General features: G+C 47.8%; 2 protein-coding genes across 2 annotated transcripts in view; both read right to left on the reverse strand.

Annotated features, from left to right (window-relative positions):
- The window catches only part of LOC141191556 (uncharacterized), a 209,418-nt gene that overhangs the window by 84,757 nt on the left and 100,912 nt on the right, over positions 1-23,749 (reverse strand). The window lies entirely within an intron of this gene.
- The window catches only part of LOC141191599 (uncharacterized), a 151,646-nt gene continuing 130,924 nt past the window's right edge, over positions 3,028-23,749 (reverse strand). The window contains exon 7 of the mRNA XM_073661530.1: positions 3,028-4,749. Coding sequence (XP_073517631.1) covers positions 3,563-4,749 — 1,187 coding nt within the window. The 3' untranslated portion in view covers positions 3,028-3,562. The remainder of the gene's footprint in view (positions 4,750-23,749) is intronic.

A 23,749-nucleotide genomic window follows, 5' to 3' on the forward strand; every position in this document is an offset into this window, starting at 1 on the left:
CAAGAAAACATAGAAAAAAAGGCAAATTGAACATACAGTACAGACCAAAAGTTTGGACACACCTCATTTAAAGATTTTTCTGTATTTTCATGGCTATGAAAATTGTACATTCACACTGAAGGCATCAAAACTATGAATTAACACATGTGGAATTATATACTTAACAAAAAAGTGTGAAACAACTGAAAATGTCTTATATTCTAGGTTCTTCAAAATAGCCACCTTTTGCTTTGATGACTGCTTTGAACACTCTTGGCATTCTCTTGATGAGATTCAAGAGGTAGTCAGCGGAAATGGTCTTCCAACAATCTTGAAGGAGTTCCTTGAGATGCTTAGCACTTGTTGGCCCTTTTGCCTTCACTCTGCGGTCCAGCTCACCCCAAACCATCTCGATTGGGTTCAGGTCTGGTGACTGTGGAGGCCAGGTCATCTGGCGTAGCACCCCATCACTCTCCTTCTTGGTCAAATAGCCCTTACACAGCCTGGAGGTGTGTATGGGGTCATTGTCCTGTTGAAAAATAAATGATGGTCCAACTAAACGCAAACCGGATGGAATAGCATGCCGCTGCAAGATGCTGTGGTAGCCATGCTGGTTCAGTATGCCTTCAATTTTGAATAAATTCCCAACAGTGTCACCAGCAAAGCACCCCCACACCATCACACCTCCTCCTCCATGCTTCACGGTGGGAACCAGGCATGTAGAGTCCATCCGTTCACCTTTTCTGCGTCGCACAAAGACACGGTGGTTGGAACCAAAGATCTCAAATTTGGACTCATCAGACCAAAGCATAGATTTCCACTGGTCTAATGTCCATTCCTTGTGTTCCTTAGCCCAAACAAGTCTCTTCTGCTTGTTGCCTGTCCTTAGCAGTGGTTTCCTAGCAGCTATTTTACCATGAAGGCCTGCTGCACAAAGTCTCTTCTTAACAGTTGTTGAAGAGATGTGTCTGCTGCTAGAACTCTGTGTGGCATTGACCTGGTCTCTAATCTGAGCTGCTGTTAACCTGCGATTTCTGAGGCTGGTGACTCGGATAAACTTATCCTCAGAAGCAGAGGTGAGTCTTGGTCTTCCTTTCCTGGGGCGGTCCTCATGTGAGCCAGTTTCTTTGTAGCGCTTGATGGTTTTTGCAACTGCACTTGGGGACACTTTCAAAGTTTTCCCAATTTTTCGGACTGACTGACCTTCATTTCTTAAAGTAATGATGGCCACTCGTTTTTCTTTACTTAGCTGCTTTTTTCTTGCCATAATACAAATTCTAACAGTCTATTCAGTAGGACTATCAGCTGTGTATCCACCAGACTTCTGCACAACACAACTGATGGTCCTAACCCCATTTATAAGGCAAGAAATCCCACTTATTAAACCTGACAGGGCACATCTGTGAAGTGAAAACCATTTCCGGTGACTACCTCTTGAAGCTCATCAAGAGAATGCCAAGAGTGTGCAAAGCAGTCATCAAAGCAAAAGGTGGCTACTTTGAAGAACCTAGAATATAAGACATATTTTCAGTTGTTTCACACTTTTTTGCTAAGTATATAAGTCCACATGTGTTAATTCATAGTTTTGATGCCTTCAGTGTGAATGCACAATTTTCATAGTCATGAAAATACAGAAAAATCTTTAAATGAGAAGGTGTGTCCAAACTTTTGGTCTGTACTGTAATTTCACACAAAATAGGCCGAAAAAAATTGTTGACACCTTGCGAAAATTGTGTGTAAACAACTTTGTTTCAAGCATGTGAAGCTTGTTCAAACGCAATTGTGGCAAGTAACAGGTATGGGCAATATGAAAATCACAACTAAAACCAGATAAAAAAGGGAGAAGTTGATTCAATCTTTGCATTGTGTGCATGTGTGCTACACTAAGCATGGAGAAAGCAGAAAAAGGAGAACTGTCTGAGGACTTGAGAACCAAAATTGTTGAAAAATATCAACAATTTCAAGGTTATAAGTCCATCTTTAGAGATCCGCATGTTCCTTTGTCCAAGGTGCACAGCATAATCAATAAATTTACAAGCCATACAGTCAAATATGGTGGAGGTTCAAAGGTGTTTTGGGGTTGCTTTGCTGCCTCTGACTGTGTGCAAGGCATCATGAAATCTGAATATTAGCAAAGGATTTTGGTTCACAATCTAGTGCCTAGTGTCAGAAAGCTGGGTTTGCGTCCTAGGTAGTGTTGAACAAGTATGTTCCATTAACCCTTTCGCCGAGTATGCTCGGGCCGAGCTCCGAGAATTTACAGCTGCTCAGTGATATGTTTGAATCACTCCCATGTGCATGATTTGCAACTGTTTGACAGCTTTATTACATGTGAGGAATGTCTATTTCTTACACATTCCTCACATGTAATAAAGCTGTCAAACAGTCGCAAATCATGCACACGGGAGTGATTCAAACATATCACTGAGCAGCTGTAAATACTCGGAGCTCGCCCGCGCATATTTGGAACAGAACATACTCGCTCAACACTAGTCCTAGGTCATGGGTCTTCCAGCATGACAGTGAGCCCAAACAGACTTCAAGAAGCACCTAGAAATTAGATAGAAACAAAGTGCTGGAGCGTTCTGACCAGCAATGAGTCTGGATCTAAATCCCATTGAACACCTGTGGAGAGATCTTAAAATTGCTTTATGGAGAAAAATATTAAAATTTGAGAGTCCTCAGTAGTTGATACCATCTTTTCAGTTAGCCATTAGTCAGTAAGCTTTCGAGACTACTCCGGTCTCTTCATGAGACATAGTATAACACAAAATCTGAAGAGTCACATATTTATACATAACGGCACAGGAATAATGCAATAGATAAGACAAGTGATGTGAAGCAGAACTATCAGTTTCGGAAAAGGATAAGCAGTTGTGGCCGTAAAAATGTGTGGCCACAAGTAGATCTATTCTTTTTTTCTTTTTTTTGGGTGGCGATGAGAATTCATCCTTGTTTTAAGTTTTTGCCTTGTCTCCCCTACATACAGACCCCCAGTTGGACAATTGGTACATATAATTAAGTTCATTGTGATGCAGCTGAAAGTCCCTGGGATCTTGTGGTCCTGATGTGAGTTGGGAATCTTTATCTTGTCCGTGGTCATTATAAATGGACAGGTTTACATTTACAGTTGGTGAGGATGAATTGTATAAGTTTCACCACAAAGGTGAAACTATCCTCCCGGTCAGTTTGCTTACCCTCCCAGTACCTTCTAATTCTAACAATGTTAGGTTTCTGGGAGATTATACTTGTTCGTTTTATTTTTGGTTCTCCTTAGCTTGCCTTCTTTGCCCTCTATCAATGTGTTTTTGTTTCTCATTCAGGGTTTTCGTATTTTACTTCATACTTTCCATTCCCCTTGTTGACAGTGTGTTGTGGCCTCCCCTCTGGTTCCTCAGGAGGTATGAGAAACTCCTCAACGACTTATTAGGGAGTTAGGTCTGTGGTGGCGTTTTTAGTTGTACAGCTAGGGCCTTTCTTGTCTGTACAGAGACTAGTTGGGTGTAGTTGCGGCATTCTCCCCTGTGTGGGTTCTCTGGTGGTTATCAAGATGCGCTTTCTGTTTAAAACATTTCCCACATTTTCAACATGAAAAAGGCTTCTTCCCTGTGTGAATTCTCTGATGTTTATTAAGATGTGATTTCTGTCCAAAACATTTCCCACAATCTGCACATGAAAAAGGCTTTGCCCCTGTGTGGGTTCTCTGATGGATGATAAGAGTTGATTTCTCTGTAAAATATTTCCCACATTCTGAACATGAAAATGGCTTCTCTCCTGTGTGAGTTCTCTGATGGATGATAAGAGTTGATTTCTCTGTAAAACATTTCCCACATTCTGAACATGGGAAAGGCTTCTCCCCTGTGTGAGTTCTCTGATGTTTGAAAAGATTTGATTTCTTTGCAAAACATTTCCCACATTCTGAACATGAAAATGGCTTCTCCCCTGTGTGAGTTCTCTGATGTATATTAAGACATGCTTTTTGTACAAAACATTTCCCACAATCTGAACATGAAAATGGCTTCTCCACTGTGTGGGTTCTCTGGTGCTTAAGAAAACTAGATTTATGGTTATAACATTTTCCACATTCTGAACATGGAAAAGGCTTCTCCCCTGTGTGAGTTGTCTGATGTTTAATAAGAGTAGATTTCTCTGTAAAATATTTCCCACATTCTGAACATGAAAATGGCTTCTCTCCTGTGTGTGTTCTCTGATGGTTGATAAGAGTTGATTTCTCTGTAAAACATTTCCCACATTCTGAACATGAAAATGGCTTCTCCCCTGTGTGGGTTCTCTGATGGTTGATAAGATTTGATTTCTCTGTAAAAAAATTCCCACATTCTGAACAGGAAAATGGCTTCTCTCCTGTGTGAGTTATCTGGTGCCTAACAAGACTTGATTTCTGATTAAAACATCTCCCACACTTGGAGCAATAAAATCTATTCTTCGCTGTGTGAATTTTTTGATGTTTAAGAAAAGACTTTTGGAGGGAAAAACTATTTCCATATTCTGAATGTGAAAATGGCTTCTTTGCTTCAGGAGCAGTTTGTTTTTTAATACTTATTTTGTGACTTTGATTTTCCTTATTAGTCAGTAATGAATCAGAAGACAGGACCTGTTTCAAAGGATCAGATGACGGATCTTTTCTGTGAAGGGATGATGGTAAGTCTGGAGAAATGGCATTCACTTCAATTGTATCCTGTGGAATCTGAAAATTATCTGATTTGAAAATTGAAGATGTCAGCTGTCCCTCTGATCTCCTGGTACAGACATCTGCCAAGAATAAAAACAATTATTATTTTTTAATAAAGAATCCTTGAATTTTATATTTTTGAACATTTCTACTTAAAATGTCTGTAAAAAAGGCAAGTTATATACAGTTATATGAAAAAGTTTGGGCACCCCTATTAATCTTAAGCTTAATGTTTTATAAAAATTGGTGTTTTAGCAACAGCTATTTCAGTTTGATCTATGTAATAACTGTTTGACACAGTAATGTTTCTGCCTTGAAATGAGGTTTATTGTACTAACAGAAAATGTGCATTCTGCATTCAAACAAAATTTGACAGGTGCATAAGTATGGGCACCTCACCAGAAAAGTGACATTAATATTTAGTAGATCCTCCTTTTGCAAAAATAACAGCCTCTAGTCGCTTCCTGTAGCTTTTAATGAGTTCCTGGATCCTGGATGAAGGTATTTTTGACCATTCCTCTTTACAAAACAATTCCAGTTCAGTTAAGTTTGATGGTCGCCGAGCATGGACAGCCCTCTTCAAATGATCCCACAGATGTTCAATGATATTCAGGTCTGGGGACTGGGATGGCCATTCCAGAACATTGTAATTGTTCCTCTGCATGAATGCCTGAGTAGATTTGGAGCGGTGTTTTGGATCATTGTCTTGCAGAAAGATCCATCCCCTGCGTAACTTCAACTTTATTGACAAGAATCTGCTGATACTGAGTGGAATCCATGCGTCCCTCAACTTTAACAAGATTCCCGGTGCCCGCATGGGCCACACAGCCCCAAAGCATGATGGAACCTCCACCAAATTTTACTGTGGGTAGCAAGTGTTTTTCTTGGAATGCTGTGTTTCTTTGCCGTCATGCATAACTCCTTTTTGTATGACCAAACAACTCAATCTTGGTTTCATCAGTCCACAGGAACTTCTTCCAAAAAAAAAATTGGCTTCTCCAAATGTGCTTTTGCTTACCTCAGCCGACTCTGTTTGTGGCGTGCTTGCAGAAACGGCTTCTTTCGCATCACTCTCCCATACAGCTTCTCCTTGTGCAAAGAGCGTTGTATAGTTGACCGATGCACAGTGACACCATCTGCAGCAGGTTGATGCTGCAGCTCTCTGGAGGTGGTCTGAGGATTGTCCTTGACTGATCTCACCATTCTTCTTCTCTGCCTTTCTGATGTTTTTCTTGGCCTGACACTTCTGGCCTTAACAAGAACTGTCCCTGTTCTTCCATTTCTTTACTATGTTCGTCACAGTGGAAACGGACAGGTTAAATCTCCGAGACAGCTTTTTGTATCCTTCCCCTGAACAACTATGTTGAATAATCTTTGTTTTCAGATCATTTGACAGTTGTTTTGAGGAGCCCATGATGCCACTCTTCAGAGGAGATTCAAACAGGAGAACAACTTGCAAGTGGCCACTTTAAGTAGCTTTTCTCATGATTGCATACACCTGGCTATTAAGTTCAAAACTCAATGAGGTTACAAAACCAAAAAAAGTGCTTTAGTAAGTCAGTAAAAAGTAGGTAGGAGTATTTAAAACAAGAAAATGATAAGGGTGCCCATACTTATGCGCCTGTCAAATTTTGTTTGAATTCAGATTGCACATTTTCTGTTAGTACAATAAACCTCATTTCCAAGCAGAAACATTACTGTGTCCAACAGTTATTACATATATCAAACTGAAATAGCTCTTGCAAAAACACCAATTTTTATAAAACATTAAGCTTAAGATTCAAAGACAGATGGAGAAGTCACATCTATGATCAGCTCTAATCCTGCCATCTCCACCGTTCTCATTACACAAGTATAAAACATATAATACTGGGGGATAAAACAAGACTGAGCACAAGACCTTCACAGCCGTCTACACATCATAGGGGAGATCTCATGACACCTTCTCTCTATCTACCTGAGGAACATTTGGATTTTCTTGTTTACAGTCCTGTAGAAGAAGAGGACGGGGACATCTCTCTGGTGTTGTCCTCTTACTGGATAGATCTGGAGGAAACACATACAGGGACTGAATTCATTCTTTACATACAGATAATTATGGGCCGTGTGTATTTAGTCCTGTCTATTACCTGGTGATGTGAGAGGCTGGGGAACCTCCATCATGATGTCCTTGTACAGATCTTTGTGTCCTTCTAAATACTCCCACTCCTCCATGGAGAAATAGACAGCGACATCCTGACATCTTATAGGAACCTGACACATACTGTAGCGCCGGCGTCCCTGCCCTCTGCCAGGCAGGGACGCTGTTCCCCTCACCTCCCTGCTCCGTGCCCGGCGTCCTCCTCCCGCTCTGCTGGCAGCGCGCGCTCCTTCCCGGCCACTGTGCTTAGGGCGCGCGCGCTCTCCCTCCCTCTTAAAGGGGCCGCGCGCGCCGTCCTAAGGAGTCCCCGGCCAATGGCCGGAGGACTTCACCATATATAAGGCACCTCCTCCAAAATGGAGGTGCCCGAGCAATGTTGTTCCACTGTTCTACTCTGCTTCAGCCCTCAGGTCCCGTTGCCAGTTACCTGCCAGTTACCTGCCAGATTCCTGCCTGATTATCTGCTACCTGCCTGCTAGTCTGAGGTCCGACGGTCTGCCTTACTACTCCTGTCAGTCTGTCTAAGGACCAGCCTGCCCGCTCACCTGGGAGCGCACATCAGCCACCTGCCTGCTTGCCTGAGGTCCGACGGTCTGCCTTCCAACTCCTGTCAGTCTGTCTATGGACCAGCTTGCCCGCTCAACTGGGAGCACACACCAGCTACCTGCCTGCTAGTCTACCTGGAGGCTCCGCCGTCACGTGCTGTGACCACCTGCCTGTCCAGTGACTCCTGCTCGCTCACCTGGGAGCGATCATCTGCTGCCTGTCTGCTAGCCTACCTGGAGGCTCTGCCGTCATGTGCTGTGACCACCCGCCTGTCCAGAGACTTCTGCCCGCTCACCTGGGAGCGCTCCTCTGCCGCCTGTCTGTTGGTCTTCCTGGAGGCTCCGTCGTCACATGCTGTGACCACCCGTTCATCCAGAGACTCTCGCCTGCTCGCCTGGGAGCTCACGTCTATCATCAGCCGCCACAGGTCGTACCAACCCTTTACCTAGAGACTGCCCCGGTCACTTGCCGTGACCATCTGCCCGTTCATCCAGAGACTGCCCCGGTCACTTGCCGTGACCATCTGCCCGTTCATCCAGAGACTGCCCCGGTCACTTGCCGCGACCATCTGCCCGTTCATCCAGAGACTGCCCCGGTCACTTGCCGTGACCATCTGCCCGTTCATCCAGAGACTGCCCCGGTCACTTGCCGTGACCATCAGCCCGTTCATCCAGAGACTGCCCCGGTCACTTGCCGTGACCATCAGCCCGTTCATCCAGAGACTGCCCCGGTCACTTGCCGTGACCATCAGCCCGTTCATCCAGAGACTGCCCCGGTCACTTGCCGTGACCTCCAGCCCGTTCATCCAGAGACTGTCCCGGTCACCTGCTGTGACCTCCTGCCCGTCTTCCCTGGTCGCCACCCGCTCCCTTACAAGGACTGCCCCCTTGTATAGTAGCTCAGAGGTTCCGCCTCCCAGACCCGTTACAGTTTGCTCGGGCCATGGAACCCGGTGGCACCCAAGCTCCCTCGCTCTCGGACCTGTGTCATGAACTGTCCCGTCAAAGGTCCCAACAGGAGTCCATCCTGGGTCACCTGCGGAATGTCAATACTCGCCTGGACACTCTGACTGCTCCACCAGCAACCTCCGCCAGTGCCATGTCTCGCAATCCGGCAGCTCCACTGCCCACTAATACCATGGTATCCTACCCCGGACCCCGGCTTTCTGCACCTCCTCGCTTCGGAGGTGACTCCGCCCAGGCTCGGGGCTTCATAAATCAGTGCACCCTGCACTTTGAACTATTGTCCCACCAGTTTAACTCCGACCGAGCCAAAATTGCATTCATCATGTCCCATCTCACCGGGGAGGCCCTGGCCTGGCTAAATCCTCTATGGGAGAGAGGAGACCCCCTGGTGTCCAACTTGCCTGCTTTTCTCACGGCTTTCCGGAAAGTCTTCGACGAACCCGGACGGAAGAACTCATCCGCATCATCACTGCTACGCCTCCGTCAGGGAAGTCTCACCGTGGGCCAATATGCCATACGGTTCCGTACCCTTGCCTCGGAGCTGGCCTGGGATAACGACGCTCTGGTATCCGTCTTCTGGGAGGGTCTGTCCGGCCGTATTAAAGATGAACTTGCCGGTCGGGACATTCCTACCACTCTCGATGACCTAATAACTCTTGCCACCCGGATTGACCTACGGTTCCAGGAGCGTGCCAAAGAGGTCACCCGTGAGAGGAGGTTACCATGTCTAGCTCCTACTTTTCAGAAACCCGTCACTCCCTCCGTCTCTACCCAGGTACACTCTCCTGAGTCTATGCAGGTCGACCAGACCAAGATGGTCAAAACCCGTCAGGACTTACGCCGTGCCGAGGGGAGCTGCTTCTACTGTGGCAGTAAGGAGCACCGGATCCGTGCCTGCCCGGAGAGGTCGGGAAACGCCTGTGTCTAGGTTCGCTCAGAGAGGTCAACCTAGACAAGAATAAATCCTCTCCATCTCTGCTGCTGTCAGTCTCAATCGTCTGCGGGGAGAACTGTTATTTCGAACTAGCCCAACTTGACTCTGGAGCAGCCGGGAATCTTATTTCACAGTCCCTGGTAGAGAAATACCGCATCCCCACCAAACCTCTGGCTGTACCCTTGTCTGTTGCTGCCGTGGATGGGGGCCTCTTACCACGCCCCATCCAACTCATCACCGAATCCATTACTCTGCAGGTGGGAATGCTGCATTCTGAGAGTATCTCCTTTCATGTTCTGCCTGGACTCTCTCACGCCCTCTTGCTAGGCCTACCTTGGCTCCAGAGACATGCACCCGTGCTTGACTGGCAGACCGGAGAAGTCCTTCGCTGGGGACAGGACTGCCATAAGACCTGTCTGGTTCCCGTCCATCCCGTCCGTCCTTCTCCTACCCCAGCTAATCTACCTGGACTTCCGATTCCTTATTGGTCTTATGCTGATGTCTTTAATAAAAAGGAAGCAGAGACACTACCTCCTCATAGACCATACGACTGCCCTATCGACCTGTTACCTGGTACTACTCCTCCCCGTGGGCGTATTTATCCTTTATCCGCTGCTGAGACCCGGTCGATGTCCGAATATATTGAGGAGAATCTGGCCAGGGGATTCATCCGGAAATCTACCTCCCCGGCGGGAGCAGGCTTCTTTTTCGTCAAAAAGAAGGACGGCTCTCTCCGTCCCTGTATAGACTATAGAGGCCTTAACCAGATCACGGTGAAGAATAAGTACCCCCTTCCGCTCATTCCGGAGTTATTTGATCGTCTGAGGGGGGCTAGAATCTTCACCAAACTGGACCTCCGTGGGGCGTACAACCTGGTTCGTATCCGTCAGGGGGGATGAATGGAAGACGGCATTCAACACCCGAGACGGCCACTATGAATATCTGGTAATGCCCTTTGGTCTCTGTAACGCTCCTGCCGTCTTTCAAGAGTTGGTCAATGACATCTTCCGGGACCTTCTCTACTCCTGCGTAGTGGTGTACCTGGACGACATCTTGGTCTTCTCTCCGGATCTCCAGACTCACCGGAGGGACGTTCGTCAGGTCCTGCTCAGGCTCAGGCAGAATCATCTCTTCGCTAAATACGAGAAGTGCCTCTTTGAGCAGACCTCGCTTCCGTTTTTGGGCTACATTATTTCTCAGACCGGCCTACGAATGGATCCAGAGAAACTGTCTGCCATCGAGAAATGGCCTCGACCGGAGGGGTTGAAGGCCATCCAGCGATTCCTGGGCTTCGCCAACTACTACCGCCTCTTCATACCACACTTCTCTTCCCGGACTGCCCCAATTTCCGCGCTCACCCGTAAGGGTACTAATCCCAAAGAGTGGCCGCCCGAAGCAGAGGAGGCCTTTCTTTCCCTAAAACAGGCCTTCTCTTCCGCCCCGGTGCTGCATCGCCCGGACGGCAACAAGCAGTTCTTCCTGGAAGTTGACGCCTCCTCCTCTGGAGCCGGAGCGGTACTTACTCAAAAATCATCTTCCGGGAGAATGGTAACTTGTGGCTTCTTCTCCAAACTCTTCTCCTCTTCTGAGCGCAACTATTCCATAGGAGACCGAGAGTTATTGGCCATCAAACTGGCATTGGAGGAGTGGCGTTACCTACTCGAGGGGGCTCTTCACCCGGTAATAATTTACACTGACCACAAGAACTTGGCTTACCTCCAGCATGCCCAGAGACTTAACCCGCGCCAAGCCCGGTGGTCCTTGTTTTTTGCTCGCTTTGATTTTGTTCTTCATTTTCGCCCGGCTGACAAAAACGTCAAAGCAGATGCCTTGTCCCGATCCTTTCTGGTGTCCGATCTCGAGGAGGAACCTAAACATATCATCGATCCCGCCAGAGTAATGCAGGTGGCTCCCGTGAGCCTAAATCGTCTCCCTCCCGGTAAGACGTTCGTATCAGTACCTGATCGGGAGAAGATCCTACACTGGGGTCACTCGTCTAAACTAGCTGGCCACGCCGGTCAGAAAAAGACCCTCCAGCTTATTGCCCGGCACTACTGGTGGCCTACCCTGCACAAGGACGTAATAGACTTTGTTTCTGCCTGTGTGTCCTGCGCCCGCAACAAAATCCCGAGACACCTGCCAGCCGGTCGCCTTCTTCCGCTTCCTGTGCCTGCTGCCCCCTGGCAGCATATTGCTATGGACTTCATAACTGATCTCCCCGTCTCTGCCGGTTGTACGGTCATTTGGGTGGTCGCTGACCGCTTTTCCAAGATGGCTCACTTTATTCCCCTGCCTGGTCTCCCGTCTGCACCCGAGCTGGCTAAAGACTTTATCCGCCACATCTTCCGTCTTCATGGCCTGCCCCTCCACATCGTGTCGGATCGTGGGGTACAGTTCACCTCACGTTTCTGGAGAGCCACTTGTAAACTGCTAGACGTCACCCTGGACTTCTCTTCCGCTTACCACCCACAGTCCAATGGTCAAGTGGAGCGGATCAATCAGAACCTGACCAGTTACCTCCGGCAGTTCGTTAATGCCCATCATTCTGACTGGGTGGATCTCCTACCATGGGCCGAGTTCTCCTATAACAATCACGAGAGCGAATCCTCCTCCAAATCCCCGTTTTTTGTAGTCTTCGGTCAGCATCCTCGGATTCCTTTCCCTGTCTCCACCTCTGTGGACAACCCGGCTGCGGAATCTCTCGTTAGCAAATTTTCCTCCATTTGGGAGAGTACCCGATCCGCACTCCTTCAGTCGTCCGAACGGATGAAAAGACACGCTGACAAAAAAAGCCTGGATCCTCCACAATTTCGTCCTGGAGATAAAGTCTGGCTCTCATCTAAATATGTCCGACTCAAGATACCTTCTTACAAGTTAGGGCCTCTGTTCATCGGTCCTCTGGAGGTCATCAGTCAGATCAACCCGGTGGCCTATAAATTAAAACTCCCGGCCAACTTACGGATCCCTAACTCCTTCCATGTATCTCTCCTCAAACCTGTGGTACTTAACTCTTTTTCCAAGTCTACAGGTACGCCTCCTGCTCCGGTTTCTGCTGAGGACGAGTTTGAGGTAGAGAACATTCTTGCCACCAAAAGGGTAAGAGGAAAGATCTTTTTTCTAGTAGATTGGAGGGGGTTTGGTCCTGAGGAGAGAACGTGGGAGCCCCGGGAGAACATCCATGCCCCTCTTATCCTAGCTAAATTTCTGTCTGGCCTAAAAAAGGGGGGGTCTAAAGGGGGGGGTACTGTAGCGCCGGCGTCCCTGCCCTCTGCCAGGCAGGGACGCTGTTCCCCTCACCTCCCTGCTCCGTGCCCGGCGTCCTCCTCCCGCTCTGCTGGCAGCGCGCGCTCCTTCCCGGCCACTGTGCTTAGGGCGCGCGCACGCGCTCTCCCTCCCTCTTAAAGGGGCCGCGCGCGCAGTCCTAAGGAGTCCCCGGCCAATGGCCAGAGGACTTCACCATATATAAGGCACCTCCTCCAAAATGGAAGTGCCCGAGCAATGTTGTTGCACTGTTCTACTCTGCTTCAGCCCTCAGGTCCCGTTGCCAGTTACCTGCCAGTTACCTGCCAGATTCCTGCCTGATTATCTGCTACCTGCCTGCTAGTCTGAGGTCCGACGGTCTGCCTTACTACTCCTGTCAGTCTGTCTAAGGACCAGCCTGCCCGCTCACCTGGGAGCACACATCAGCCACCTGCCTGCTTGCCTGAGGTCCGACGGTCTGCCTTCCAACTCCTGTCAGTCTGTCTATGGACCAGCTTGCCCGCTCACCTGGGAGCACACACCAGCTACCTGCCTGCTAGTCTACCTGGAGGCTCCGCCGTCACGTGCTGTGACCACCCGCCTGTCCAGAGACTTCTGCCCGCTCACCTGGGAGCGCTCCTCTGCCGCCTGTCTGTTGGTCTTCCTGGAGGCTCCGTCGTCACATGCTGTGACCACCCGTTCATCCAGAGACTCTCGCCTGCTCGCCTGGGAGCTCACGTCTATCATCAGCCGCCACAGGTCGTACCAATCCTTTACCTAGAGACTGCCCCGGTCACTTGCCGTGACCATCTGCCCGTTCATCCAGAGACTGCCCCGGTCACTTGCCGTGACCATCTGCCCGTTCATCCAGAGACTGCCCCGGTCACTTGCCGTGACCATCTGCCCGTTCATCCAGAGACTGCCCCGGTCACTTGCCGTGACCATCTGCCCGTTCATCCAGAGACTGCCCCGGTCACTTGCCGTGACCATCTGCCCGTTCATCCAGAGACTGCCCCGGTCACTTGCCGTGACCATCTGCCCGTTCATCCAGAGACTGCCCCGGTCACTTGCCGTGACCATCTGCCCGTTCATCCAGAGACTGCCCCGGTCACTTGCCGTGACCATCTGCCCGTTCATCCAGAGACTGCCCCGGTCACTTGCCGTGACCATCAGCCCGTTCATCCAGAGACTGCCCCGGTCACTTGCCGTGACCTCCAGCCCGTTCACTCAGAGACTGTCCCGGTCACCTGCTGTGACCTCCTGCTCGTCTTCCCTGGTCGCCACCCGCTCCCTTACAAGGACTGCCCCCTTGTATAGTAGCTCAGAGGTTCCGCCTCCCAGACCCGTTACACATACAATGATACCGTCATCCCCCAATCCCTTCACAGCGTTACTGTATAATGTCCCAGCATTCCCAGCAGTGTCACCTCTCCAGTCAGCAGCTCAATTATGTTGTAGGCGAGTTCTAGAATCTTCTGGTCATTGATATCCTCATGTATTACGGGGTGAGGTGGAGGCCCCGTGATTAATCTCTGGTTATGGAGAGAAAGATTAATAAATCTCACTACAGACATTTCCAGAGTCCTCACCTCTCTAGTTCTGTCCATCTGTTATTTCCAAGAATGATGTAATGTGACGTCATCAGAATCTCTCACCTCTCCAGTAAGCCGGAAGAGGATCTCTAGGGTGAGGTGTAATATCCCCTCCACCATCTTGTCCATCATTTTCCTGGATAAATCAGGAAAATTTTCTTATATAGACGATCTTTACTGAGAGGATCCGGTATTTTAGAGATCTGAATGAGGAAAAGATAAGCTGATGGATAAGACCATTTTTCTGCAAACGATGCGGAATCCAAAATGTACCACGAGTACCCTTCATTCCTTAATCTGGTGTTCAGATCTATTGCCTGTATATTAAAATCTGTGACATTTGAGCAGTATCTTCTCAACCATAAAAATTGGCCCTTGGATTTTCCTCTTTTTATGGGGATGGGGTGGTGGTTATCCCATTTCAATAGTTTATTAGTGCTTGAAGGTTTATGGTAGATGAGTGTCCCTAGGGTCCCATTACAATCCTTCTTGATCAGTACATACAGGAAAGGCAACTGGTAATAATTGGTGTTGGTCTGCTCCTTTAAACAAAATGTACTTTTCAGGTTATATCCTCAATACCCTCATTTTTCAACCCTTCTTTTGAGGCCCACACAGTCAGACTCTACCGGCCCTTCTCCCTGCGAGTGGCGGTTGTGTATCGCCCTCCGGGCCCCTCCCGTCAGTTTGTGGATCACTTTGCCACTTGGCTTCCAAACTTTCTATCTTATGACATCCCCACCCTCATCATGGGAGATTTTAACATCCCAATAGGCGATTCCCTCTTCCCATCTGGCGCTCATCTTTTATCGCTAACTTCCTCCTTCGGCCTTTCACAGCTTACTAATTCTCCTACACATGAAGATGGAAATACTCTTTGACCTGATCTTCGCCCGGCTCTGTTCAATACATGACTTTACTAACTCTCCTCTTCCACTCTCTGATCACAACCTTCTTTCATTCTCTGTCAAGAACTGTCACCCTGCTCAAGACACCCCCACTTTCCACACTTATAGAAATATACATGGCATTAACACCCAGAAATTTATGAAAACGTTGCAATCATCATTGGCCCCAATCTCCTCCCTCTCATGCCCTGCCTCTGCACTGAAGCATTATAACGAAACATTGCAATGCGCCCTGGATGAAGGCGCACCTCCTACACAGAGAACAACTCGGCACAGACGGCGACAACCCTGGAACACACTGCAAATACACTTTCTCCAGTGGTGCTCCAGGTGTGCCGAACGGCTGTGGACAAAATCTAATCTGGCCGAAGATTTCCTCCATTATAAATTTATGCTTAAAACCTATAACTCCGCCCTTCACCTCTCCAAACAAACCTACTTTGAGGCTATGTGCCCACGATGCAGAAATGAAGCAGAAAATTTCTGCAGCATTTATGCATCTCCCTGGCAGAAAAACGCATGCAGATTGTGCATGCGTTTTTCCTGCAGAATACATGCGGATTCACATGCGTTTCCACATGAGTTAACGCATGTGTTTCCGCATGCGGACTGACAAGCACTTTCCAGGCGATAGCATCACTTGGAAAGTGTTTGACAACTAGGTCACACTGTATAAATCCATGCAAACGGCATGGATTTATACAGTGTGTCTGTAAAAATAAAAAAATAAAGCTATACTTACCTCCGATGCCGCCGTGTGTGCTGTTGCGCTCGTCCTGGCTTCTTCCTGGCTTGCCGGCATCTCGCGAGACAGCCTGCGGTCACATGACCGCGACGTCATCTCAGGTCCTGGAAGGAGAAGCGCTGCGGGGGCCGCCGGACAGATGAATATAAACTTTATTTTTTATTTTATTCTTTTTTTTACAGGTACAATGGTACCCAGGTCTGGATGAGAGTCTTCTCTCCTCCAGACCTGGGTACCATCCGCACATTGAAACGCATATAATCCGCATGTACTAATGTACAGACACGGATTATATGCGTCTCAATGCAAGTCAATGGCGTGGCTTCCGCTGCGCTTCCGCAAAATTAATGTTCATGCTGCGGATTTAGGAGCGCTGCAGAAAAGCTGCGGAAAAATCCGCAGCATGTGCATTGACATTGCGGAATGCCATTGGGGACCATGGGGTGCGGATTACCATGCGTTTTTGATGCGTTTCCGCTGCGGAAATTCCGCAGCGGAAATGCAAGAAAAACGCATCGTGTGCACGCAGCCTAACAACCTCATCATCTCATGGCCCAATAATCCTAAACACCTGTTTGACACTTTTTATTCTCTCCTTAATCAAACAGCACAGGCCCCAACCACCAACCTCAGCAGTGACGATCTGGCCAATTATTTCAAAGAAAAAATTTACCATATCCGACAGGAAATTTTCTCTCAATCCCCAAATGTTATGCATGCTCCTCCCTCCCACATTGTATCTTGATCATTTTCTGACTTCGAACCAGTCACGGAAGAAGAAGTGACAAGGCTCCTTGCTTCCTCTCGCTCTACCACCTGCACCAGTGACCCTATTCCTTCACATCTCCTTCAGTCCCTTTCTCCAGCTGTCACCACTCACCTAACCAAAATATTCAACCTCTACCTCTCATCTTATATTTTTCCCTCCTTTTTTAAACACTCCAGCATACATCCATTACTTAAAAAAAGATCCCTCGACCAGAACTGTGCTGCTAACTACAGACCTGTTTCCAATCTTCCCTTTATATCTAAACTCCTGGAACGACTGGTCCACTCCTGTATAATACGCTATCTCTCAGATAACTCCCTTCTTGACCCTTTACAATCTGGTTTCCGCTCTTTACATTCTACTGAAACTGAACTCAGTAAAGTTTCTAATGATCTACTAACAGCCAAATCTAGTGGTCACTACTCCCTGCTGATTCTCCTGGATCTCTCCGCAGCATTCGACACTGTGGATCTACCTCTCTGACCGCTCCTTCACTGTGTCTTTTGCTGGCTCCTCTTCTTCTCCCCTCCCCCTTATTGTCGGGGTTCCTCAAGGATCAGTCCTAGGCCCCCTTCTTTTCTACTTATATATCGCTCCTATTGGACAAACAATCAGCAGATTCGGTTTTTAGTACCATCTCTATGCTGATGACACCCAATTATACACCTCTTCTCCGGACATCACCCCTGCATTATTACAAAATACCAGTGATTGTCTTTCCGCTGTCTCTAACACTATGTCTTCCCTCTATCTAAAATTGAATCTGTCAAAAACTAAACTACTCCTATTTCCTCCCTCCACTAACCTATCTGTGCCTGATATTGCCATTTCTGTTTGTGACTCCATCATTACTCGCCAGCAACATGCCCGCTGTCTTGGGGTCATGCTTGAGTCAGATCTTTCCTTCACTCCTCACATCAAATCACTCGCTCTCTCGTGTCATCTACACCTCAAAAACATCTCTAGAATCAGAACTTTTCTTACCTTTGACTCTGTAAAAACTCTTATGTAGCTCTTATTGATTCTCGTCTGGACTACTGCAACTCTTTACTTATCGATCTCCCTCTTTCTAAACTTTCCCCTCTCCAATCCGTCCTGAACGCAGCTGTCAGGGTCATATTCCTTGCCAACCGACACAACGATGCCTCTTCCCTGTGCCAGTCATTGCACTGATTGCTCATCCAATACAGAGTTCAATATAAACTTATCGCTCTTACCCACAAAGCTCTCGACGATTCAGCACCACTCTACATCTCCTCCCTCATCTCAGTCTACCACCCTACCCGTGCCCTCCGTTCTGCTAATGACTTAAAACTAAAATCCTCCGTAATCCGAACCTCCCACTCCAGTCTCCAAGATTTCTTGCATGCTGCTCCAATTCTTTGGAATGCACTACCCAGAACAATTTGATTAATTCCCAATCTCAACATACTTATCTAACTGTCCCAGTTTGGCCCATATTAAAATTTTCTTCAAAATCATGCTCATACCATCCATGGACTGCATAGCCTCTGTCTGTACTGTACACATACTGGCTGGAGACCAGTTCATGTAGTGTTATATACTTACCCTATTTAGTATATTAAGGCTGTATTATACAATATATGTACATTTTACCTTTTGTGTCTCCCCTATTTCCTTACAGACTGTAAGCTTGTGAGCAGGGCCCTCACTCCATTTAATATCTGAGTTATGCTTATTCTGTAAAGTCTGTATTGTCTGTATAAGTCCCCCCTAAAATTGTAAAGTGCTGTGGAATATGTTGGAACTATAAAAATATAAATTATTATTATAATTAAATTCAGATGTAAATCTCAGGCCCACTCTATTGATGTTGAGTTCCCTGACAAATTCAAAAGATTGTTCACTCGTCCCTGACCAGATGATAAAAATGTCATCAATATATTTGTACCACACCCCAATATATGGATGCCACCACTTATGATCATCCCTGAATATTGTGGATTCCTCCCACCAGTCCAGGGATAAGTTAGCATATGAGGGGGCACAGGGGCTCCCCATCGCAGTACCACTGAGCTGGTGGAAGTATTTCCTGTCAAAAAGAAAGAAGTTATGAGTAAGAGTGAGTTTTAGAAGATCCTCCATGAAGTCATTATGTCTGCTACACTCTATTGATCTCGATTTCAAGAAATGTCTTACTCCTCTGATACCATCCTCATGCGGTATATTACTGTACAAAGCCTCGATATCTAGTAAGGTTTGCTCCCCTACATGCATGTATACATGCTCGAGGGTCTACATGTAGGGGAGCAGCCAAAGGGAAAACCAATCCCAGAGGGATTATTCCAACTGCAGGACCTCAGGCGGTACTGGGGGAACATTATACTGTGTAGGGGCATCATACATCCTGCATAAGGGGCATAATGGGGGCATTACACTGTGGGGGCATCATACATACTGTATAAGGGGCATAATGGGGGCATTACACTGTGGGGGCATCATACATACTGCATAAGGGGCATAATGGGGGCATTACACTGTGGGGGCATCATACATACTGCAGAAGGGGCATAATGGGGGCATTACACTGTGTGGGGCATCATACATAATGCATAAGGGGCATAATGGGGGCATTACACTGTGGGGGGCATCATACATAATGCATAAGGGGCATAATGGGGGCATTACACTGTGTGGGGACATCATACATACTGTATAAGGGGCATAATGGGGGCATCACACTGTGTGGGGGCATCATACATACTGCATAAGGGGCATAATGGGGATATTACACTGTGTGGGGGCATCATACATCCTGCACAAGGGCATAATGAGGGCATTACACAGTGTGGGGGCATCATACATCCTGTATAAGGGGCATAATGGGGGCATTACACTGTGTGGGGGCATCATACATCCTGCATAAGGGGCATTACACTGTGTGGGGGCATCATGCATACTGTATAAGGAGCATAATGGGGACATTACACTGTGAGGGGGTCATCATACATCCTGCATAAGGGGCATCATACATCCTGCATAAGGGGCATAATGGGGGCATTACACTGTGTGGGGGCATCATACATCCTGCATAAGGGGCATAATGGGGGGCATTACACTGTGTGGGGGCATCATACATACTGCATAAGGGGCATAATGGGGGCATTACACTGAGTGGGGGCATCATACATACTGCATAAGGGGCATAATGGGGGCATTACACTGTGTGGGGACATCATACATCCTGCATAAGGGGCATAAAGAGGGCATCACACTGTGTGGGGCATCATACATACTGCATAAGGGGCATAATGGGGGCATTACACTGTGGGGGCATCATACATCCTGCATAAGGGGCATAATGAGGGCATTACACACTGTGGGGGCATCATACATCCTGTATAAGGGGCATAATGGGGGCATTACACTGTGTGGGGGCATCATACATACTGCATAAGGGGCATAATGGGGGCATTACACTGTGTGGGGACATCATACATACTGTATAAGGGGCATAATGGGGGCATCACACTGTGTGGGGCATCATACATACTGCATAAGGGGCATAATGGGGGCATTACACTGTGGGGGCATCATAACTACTGCATAAGGGGCATTACACTGTGTGGGGGCATCATACATACTGTATAAGGGGCATAATGGGGGCATCACACTGTGTGGGGCATCATACATACTGCATAAGGGGCATAATGGGGGCATTACACTGTGGGGGCATCATAACTACTGCATAAGGGGCATTACACTGTGTGGGGGCATCATACATCCTGCATAAGGGGCATAATGGGGGCATTACACTGTGTGGGGGCATCATACATCCTGCATAAGGGGCATTACACTGTGTGGGGGCATCATACATACTGTATAAGGAGCATAATGGGGGCATTACACTGTGAGGGGGTCATCATACATCCTGCATAAGGGGCATAATGGGGGCATTACACTGTGTGGGGGAATCATACATACTGCATAAGGGGCATAATGGGGGCATTACACTGTGTGGGGGAATCATACATCCTGCATAAAGGGCATAATGGGGGAATTACACTGTGTGGGTGGCATCATACATACTGCCTAAGGGGCATAATGGGGGCATTACACTGTGTGGGGGGCATCATACATACTGCCTAAGGGGCATAATGGGGGCATTACACTGTGTGGGGGGCATCATACATACTGTATAAGGGGCATAATGGGGGCATTACACTGTGTGGGGGGCATCATACATACTGCATAAGGGGCACAATGGGGGCATTACACTGTGTGGGGGGCATCATACATACTGTATAAGGGGCATAATGGGGGCATTACACTGTGTGGGGGCATCATACATACTGTATAAGGGGCATTACACTGTGTGGGGGCATCACACATCTTGCATAAGGGGCATTACACTGTGTGGGGCATCATACATACTGCATAAGGGGCATAATGGGGGCATTACACTGTGTGGGGGCATCATACATCCTGCATAAGGGGCATAATGGGGGCATTACACTGTGTGGGGGCATCATACATCCTGCATAAGGGGCATAATGGGGGCATTACACTGTGTGGGGGAATCATACATACTGCATAAGGGGCATAATGGGGGCATTACACTGTGTGGGGGCATCATACATCCTGCATAAGGGGCATAATGGGGGCATTACACTGTGTGGGGGAATCATACATCCTGCATAAAGGGTATAATGGGGGAATTACACTGTGTGGGGGGCATCATACATACTGCATAAGGGGCATAATGGGGGCATTACACTGTGTGGGGGGCATCATACATACTGTATAAGGGGCATAATGGGGGCATTACACTGTGTGGGGCATCATACATCCTGCATAAGGGGCATAATGGGGGCATTACACTGTGTGGGGGCATCATACATCCTGCATAAGGGGCATAATGGGGGCATTACACTGTGTGGGGGCATCATACATACTGCATAGGGGGCATAATGGGGGCATTACACTGTGTGGGGGCATCATACATACTGCATAAGGGGTATAATGGGGGCATTACACTGTGTGGGGGCATCATACATCCTGCATAAGGGGCATAATGGGGGCATTACACTGTGTGGGGGCATCATACATCCTGCATAAGGGGCATAATGAGGGCATTACACTGTGTGGGGGCATCATACATCCTGCATAAGGGGCATAATGGGGGCATTACGCTGTGGGGCCAGTAAAGGGGTCCTGTACTATGAGAACAATACGTTTCCTCCCTTCCTGCCTCCATAGTTGGGTCGTATGTATCTATTACAGGAAACAGAACAAAAACCTTATGATTCTTATAAAGGGGCAACACAAGACCCCAAAAGCGTCTCTGTGCTGAAGGGGTTAATGCCCCCTGCGCCCAGTAATGGGGGTCTCCACATACCTCCACCTGCAGAGCCGCCACCACATATATGGCTGCTCTGCGACTGTTTGACAGCTTTAATAAATGTAAGGAATGCTTGTTTCTTAAGCATTAGTGCGCTTCTGGTCGGGTCTTCTGTTTACTTGCCCCTGTATCATCAAATGATGCACAACACACTTACGGTAGTCTATAGTCGCCCCAATCATTTTGATGATGGCTCCTTCGCAATTTAGTGCAACCTCTTGAAGTGAGCTGGGTGTAAGTTAACTTTAGGAGCACGGTCTGGTCATTTTACACATTTTCATGGATTAAACACTTTTGACTGTGCCAGGAAAGTTCTGATGTTACTTATCAATTACTTTTGTAAAGCCGCCTCTTCAGAGAGGAAGAGGACTAGAGCTCTAGCTCCACAATTTCCCAGAGGAGCATGCATGGCTTATAAGTCTCCTCACTCTGACATGCCAGGCTTGGCTTGTCACTCTCCACAAGCAGAAATGTTACCCCGTAGACCTGTTTTGTAAATCTGAAAAGCCCAACCACATCTGACATTGTTGCATGAGCTTGTATCGTACCATCCATACTCCGTGAATATTATATGCCTTACAGCATACATGTCAAACTCTGGCTTGAGGGCCAAATCTGGCCTGCAGGGTTGTTATATTTGGCCCGCAACACCAGAACCGCCACCCCCATGTGTGGCCATTATTTGTATGGAGGACTAGGTGGGGCCCATCATACTGTATACTGGTTGACCCGTGACTTTGTCCAAGTTTTTCATTTTGACCCTCTGTGTGTTGGAGCTTGACATCCCTGCCTTATGTTCTCAGGATTATATACACTGCTCAAAAAAATAAAGGGAACACTCAAATAACACATCCTAGATCTGAATGAGTGAAATATTCTCATTGAATACTTTGTTCTGTACAAAGTTGAATGTTCAGACAACAAAATCACACAAAAATCATCAATGGAAATCACATTTATTAACCAATGGAGGCCTGGATTTGGAGTCACCCCTAAAATTAAAGTGGAAAAACACACTACAGGCTGATCCAAGTTTGATATAATGTCCTTAAAACAAGTCAAAATGAGGCTGAGTATTGTGTGTGGCCTCCACGTGCCTGTATGACCTCCCTACAATGCCTGGGCATGCTCCTGATGAGGCTCAGTATTGTATGTGGCCTCCACTTGTCTGTATGATCTCCCTACCACACCTGGGCATGCTCCTGATGAGGTTGCGGATGGTCTCCTGTGGGATCTCCTCCCAGACCTGGACTAAAGCATCCGCCAACTCCTGGACAGTCTGTGGTGCAACGCGACATTGGTGGAGGGAGTAAGACATGATGTCCCAGATGTCCTCAATCGGATTCAGGTCTGGGGAACAGGCGGGCCAGTCCATAGCTTCAATGACTTCATCTTGCAGGAACTGCTGACACACTCCAGCCACATGAGGTCTGGCATTGTCCTGCATTAAGAGGAACCCAGGGCCAATCGTACCAGCATATGGTCTCACAAGGGGTCTGAGGATCTCATCTCGGTACCTAATGGCAGTCAGGCTACCTCTGGCGAGCACATGGAGGGCTGTGCGGCCCTCCAAAGAAATGCCACCCCACACCATTTCTGACCCAATGCCAAATCGGTCATGCTGAAGGATGTTGCAGGGAGCAGATCGGTCTCCACGGCGTCTCCAGACTCTGTCACGTCTGCTTTCATCTGAGAAGAGCAAAGGGTGCCAGTGGCAACTTTGCCAATCCTGGTGTTCTGTGGCAAATGCCAATCATCCTGCACGGTGTTGGGCTGTGAGCACAACCCCCATCTGTGGACGTCGGGCCCTCATACCACCCTCATGGAGTCGGTTTTCAACTGTTTGTGCAGACACATGCACATTTGTGGCCTGCTGGAG

This window comes from Phyllobates terribilis, unplaced genomic scaffold (genome assembly GCF_046119375.1).
Source record: "Phyllobates terribilis strain yellow unplaced genomic scaffold, ASM4611937v1 Scaffold_47__1_contigs__length_9908305, whole genome shotgun sequence".
NCBI classification, from domain to species: Eukaryota; Metazoa; Chordata; class Amphibia; order Anura; family Dendrobatidae; genus Phyllobates; species Phyllobates terribilis.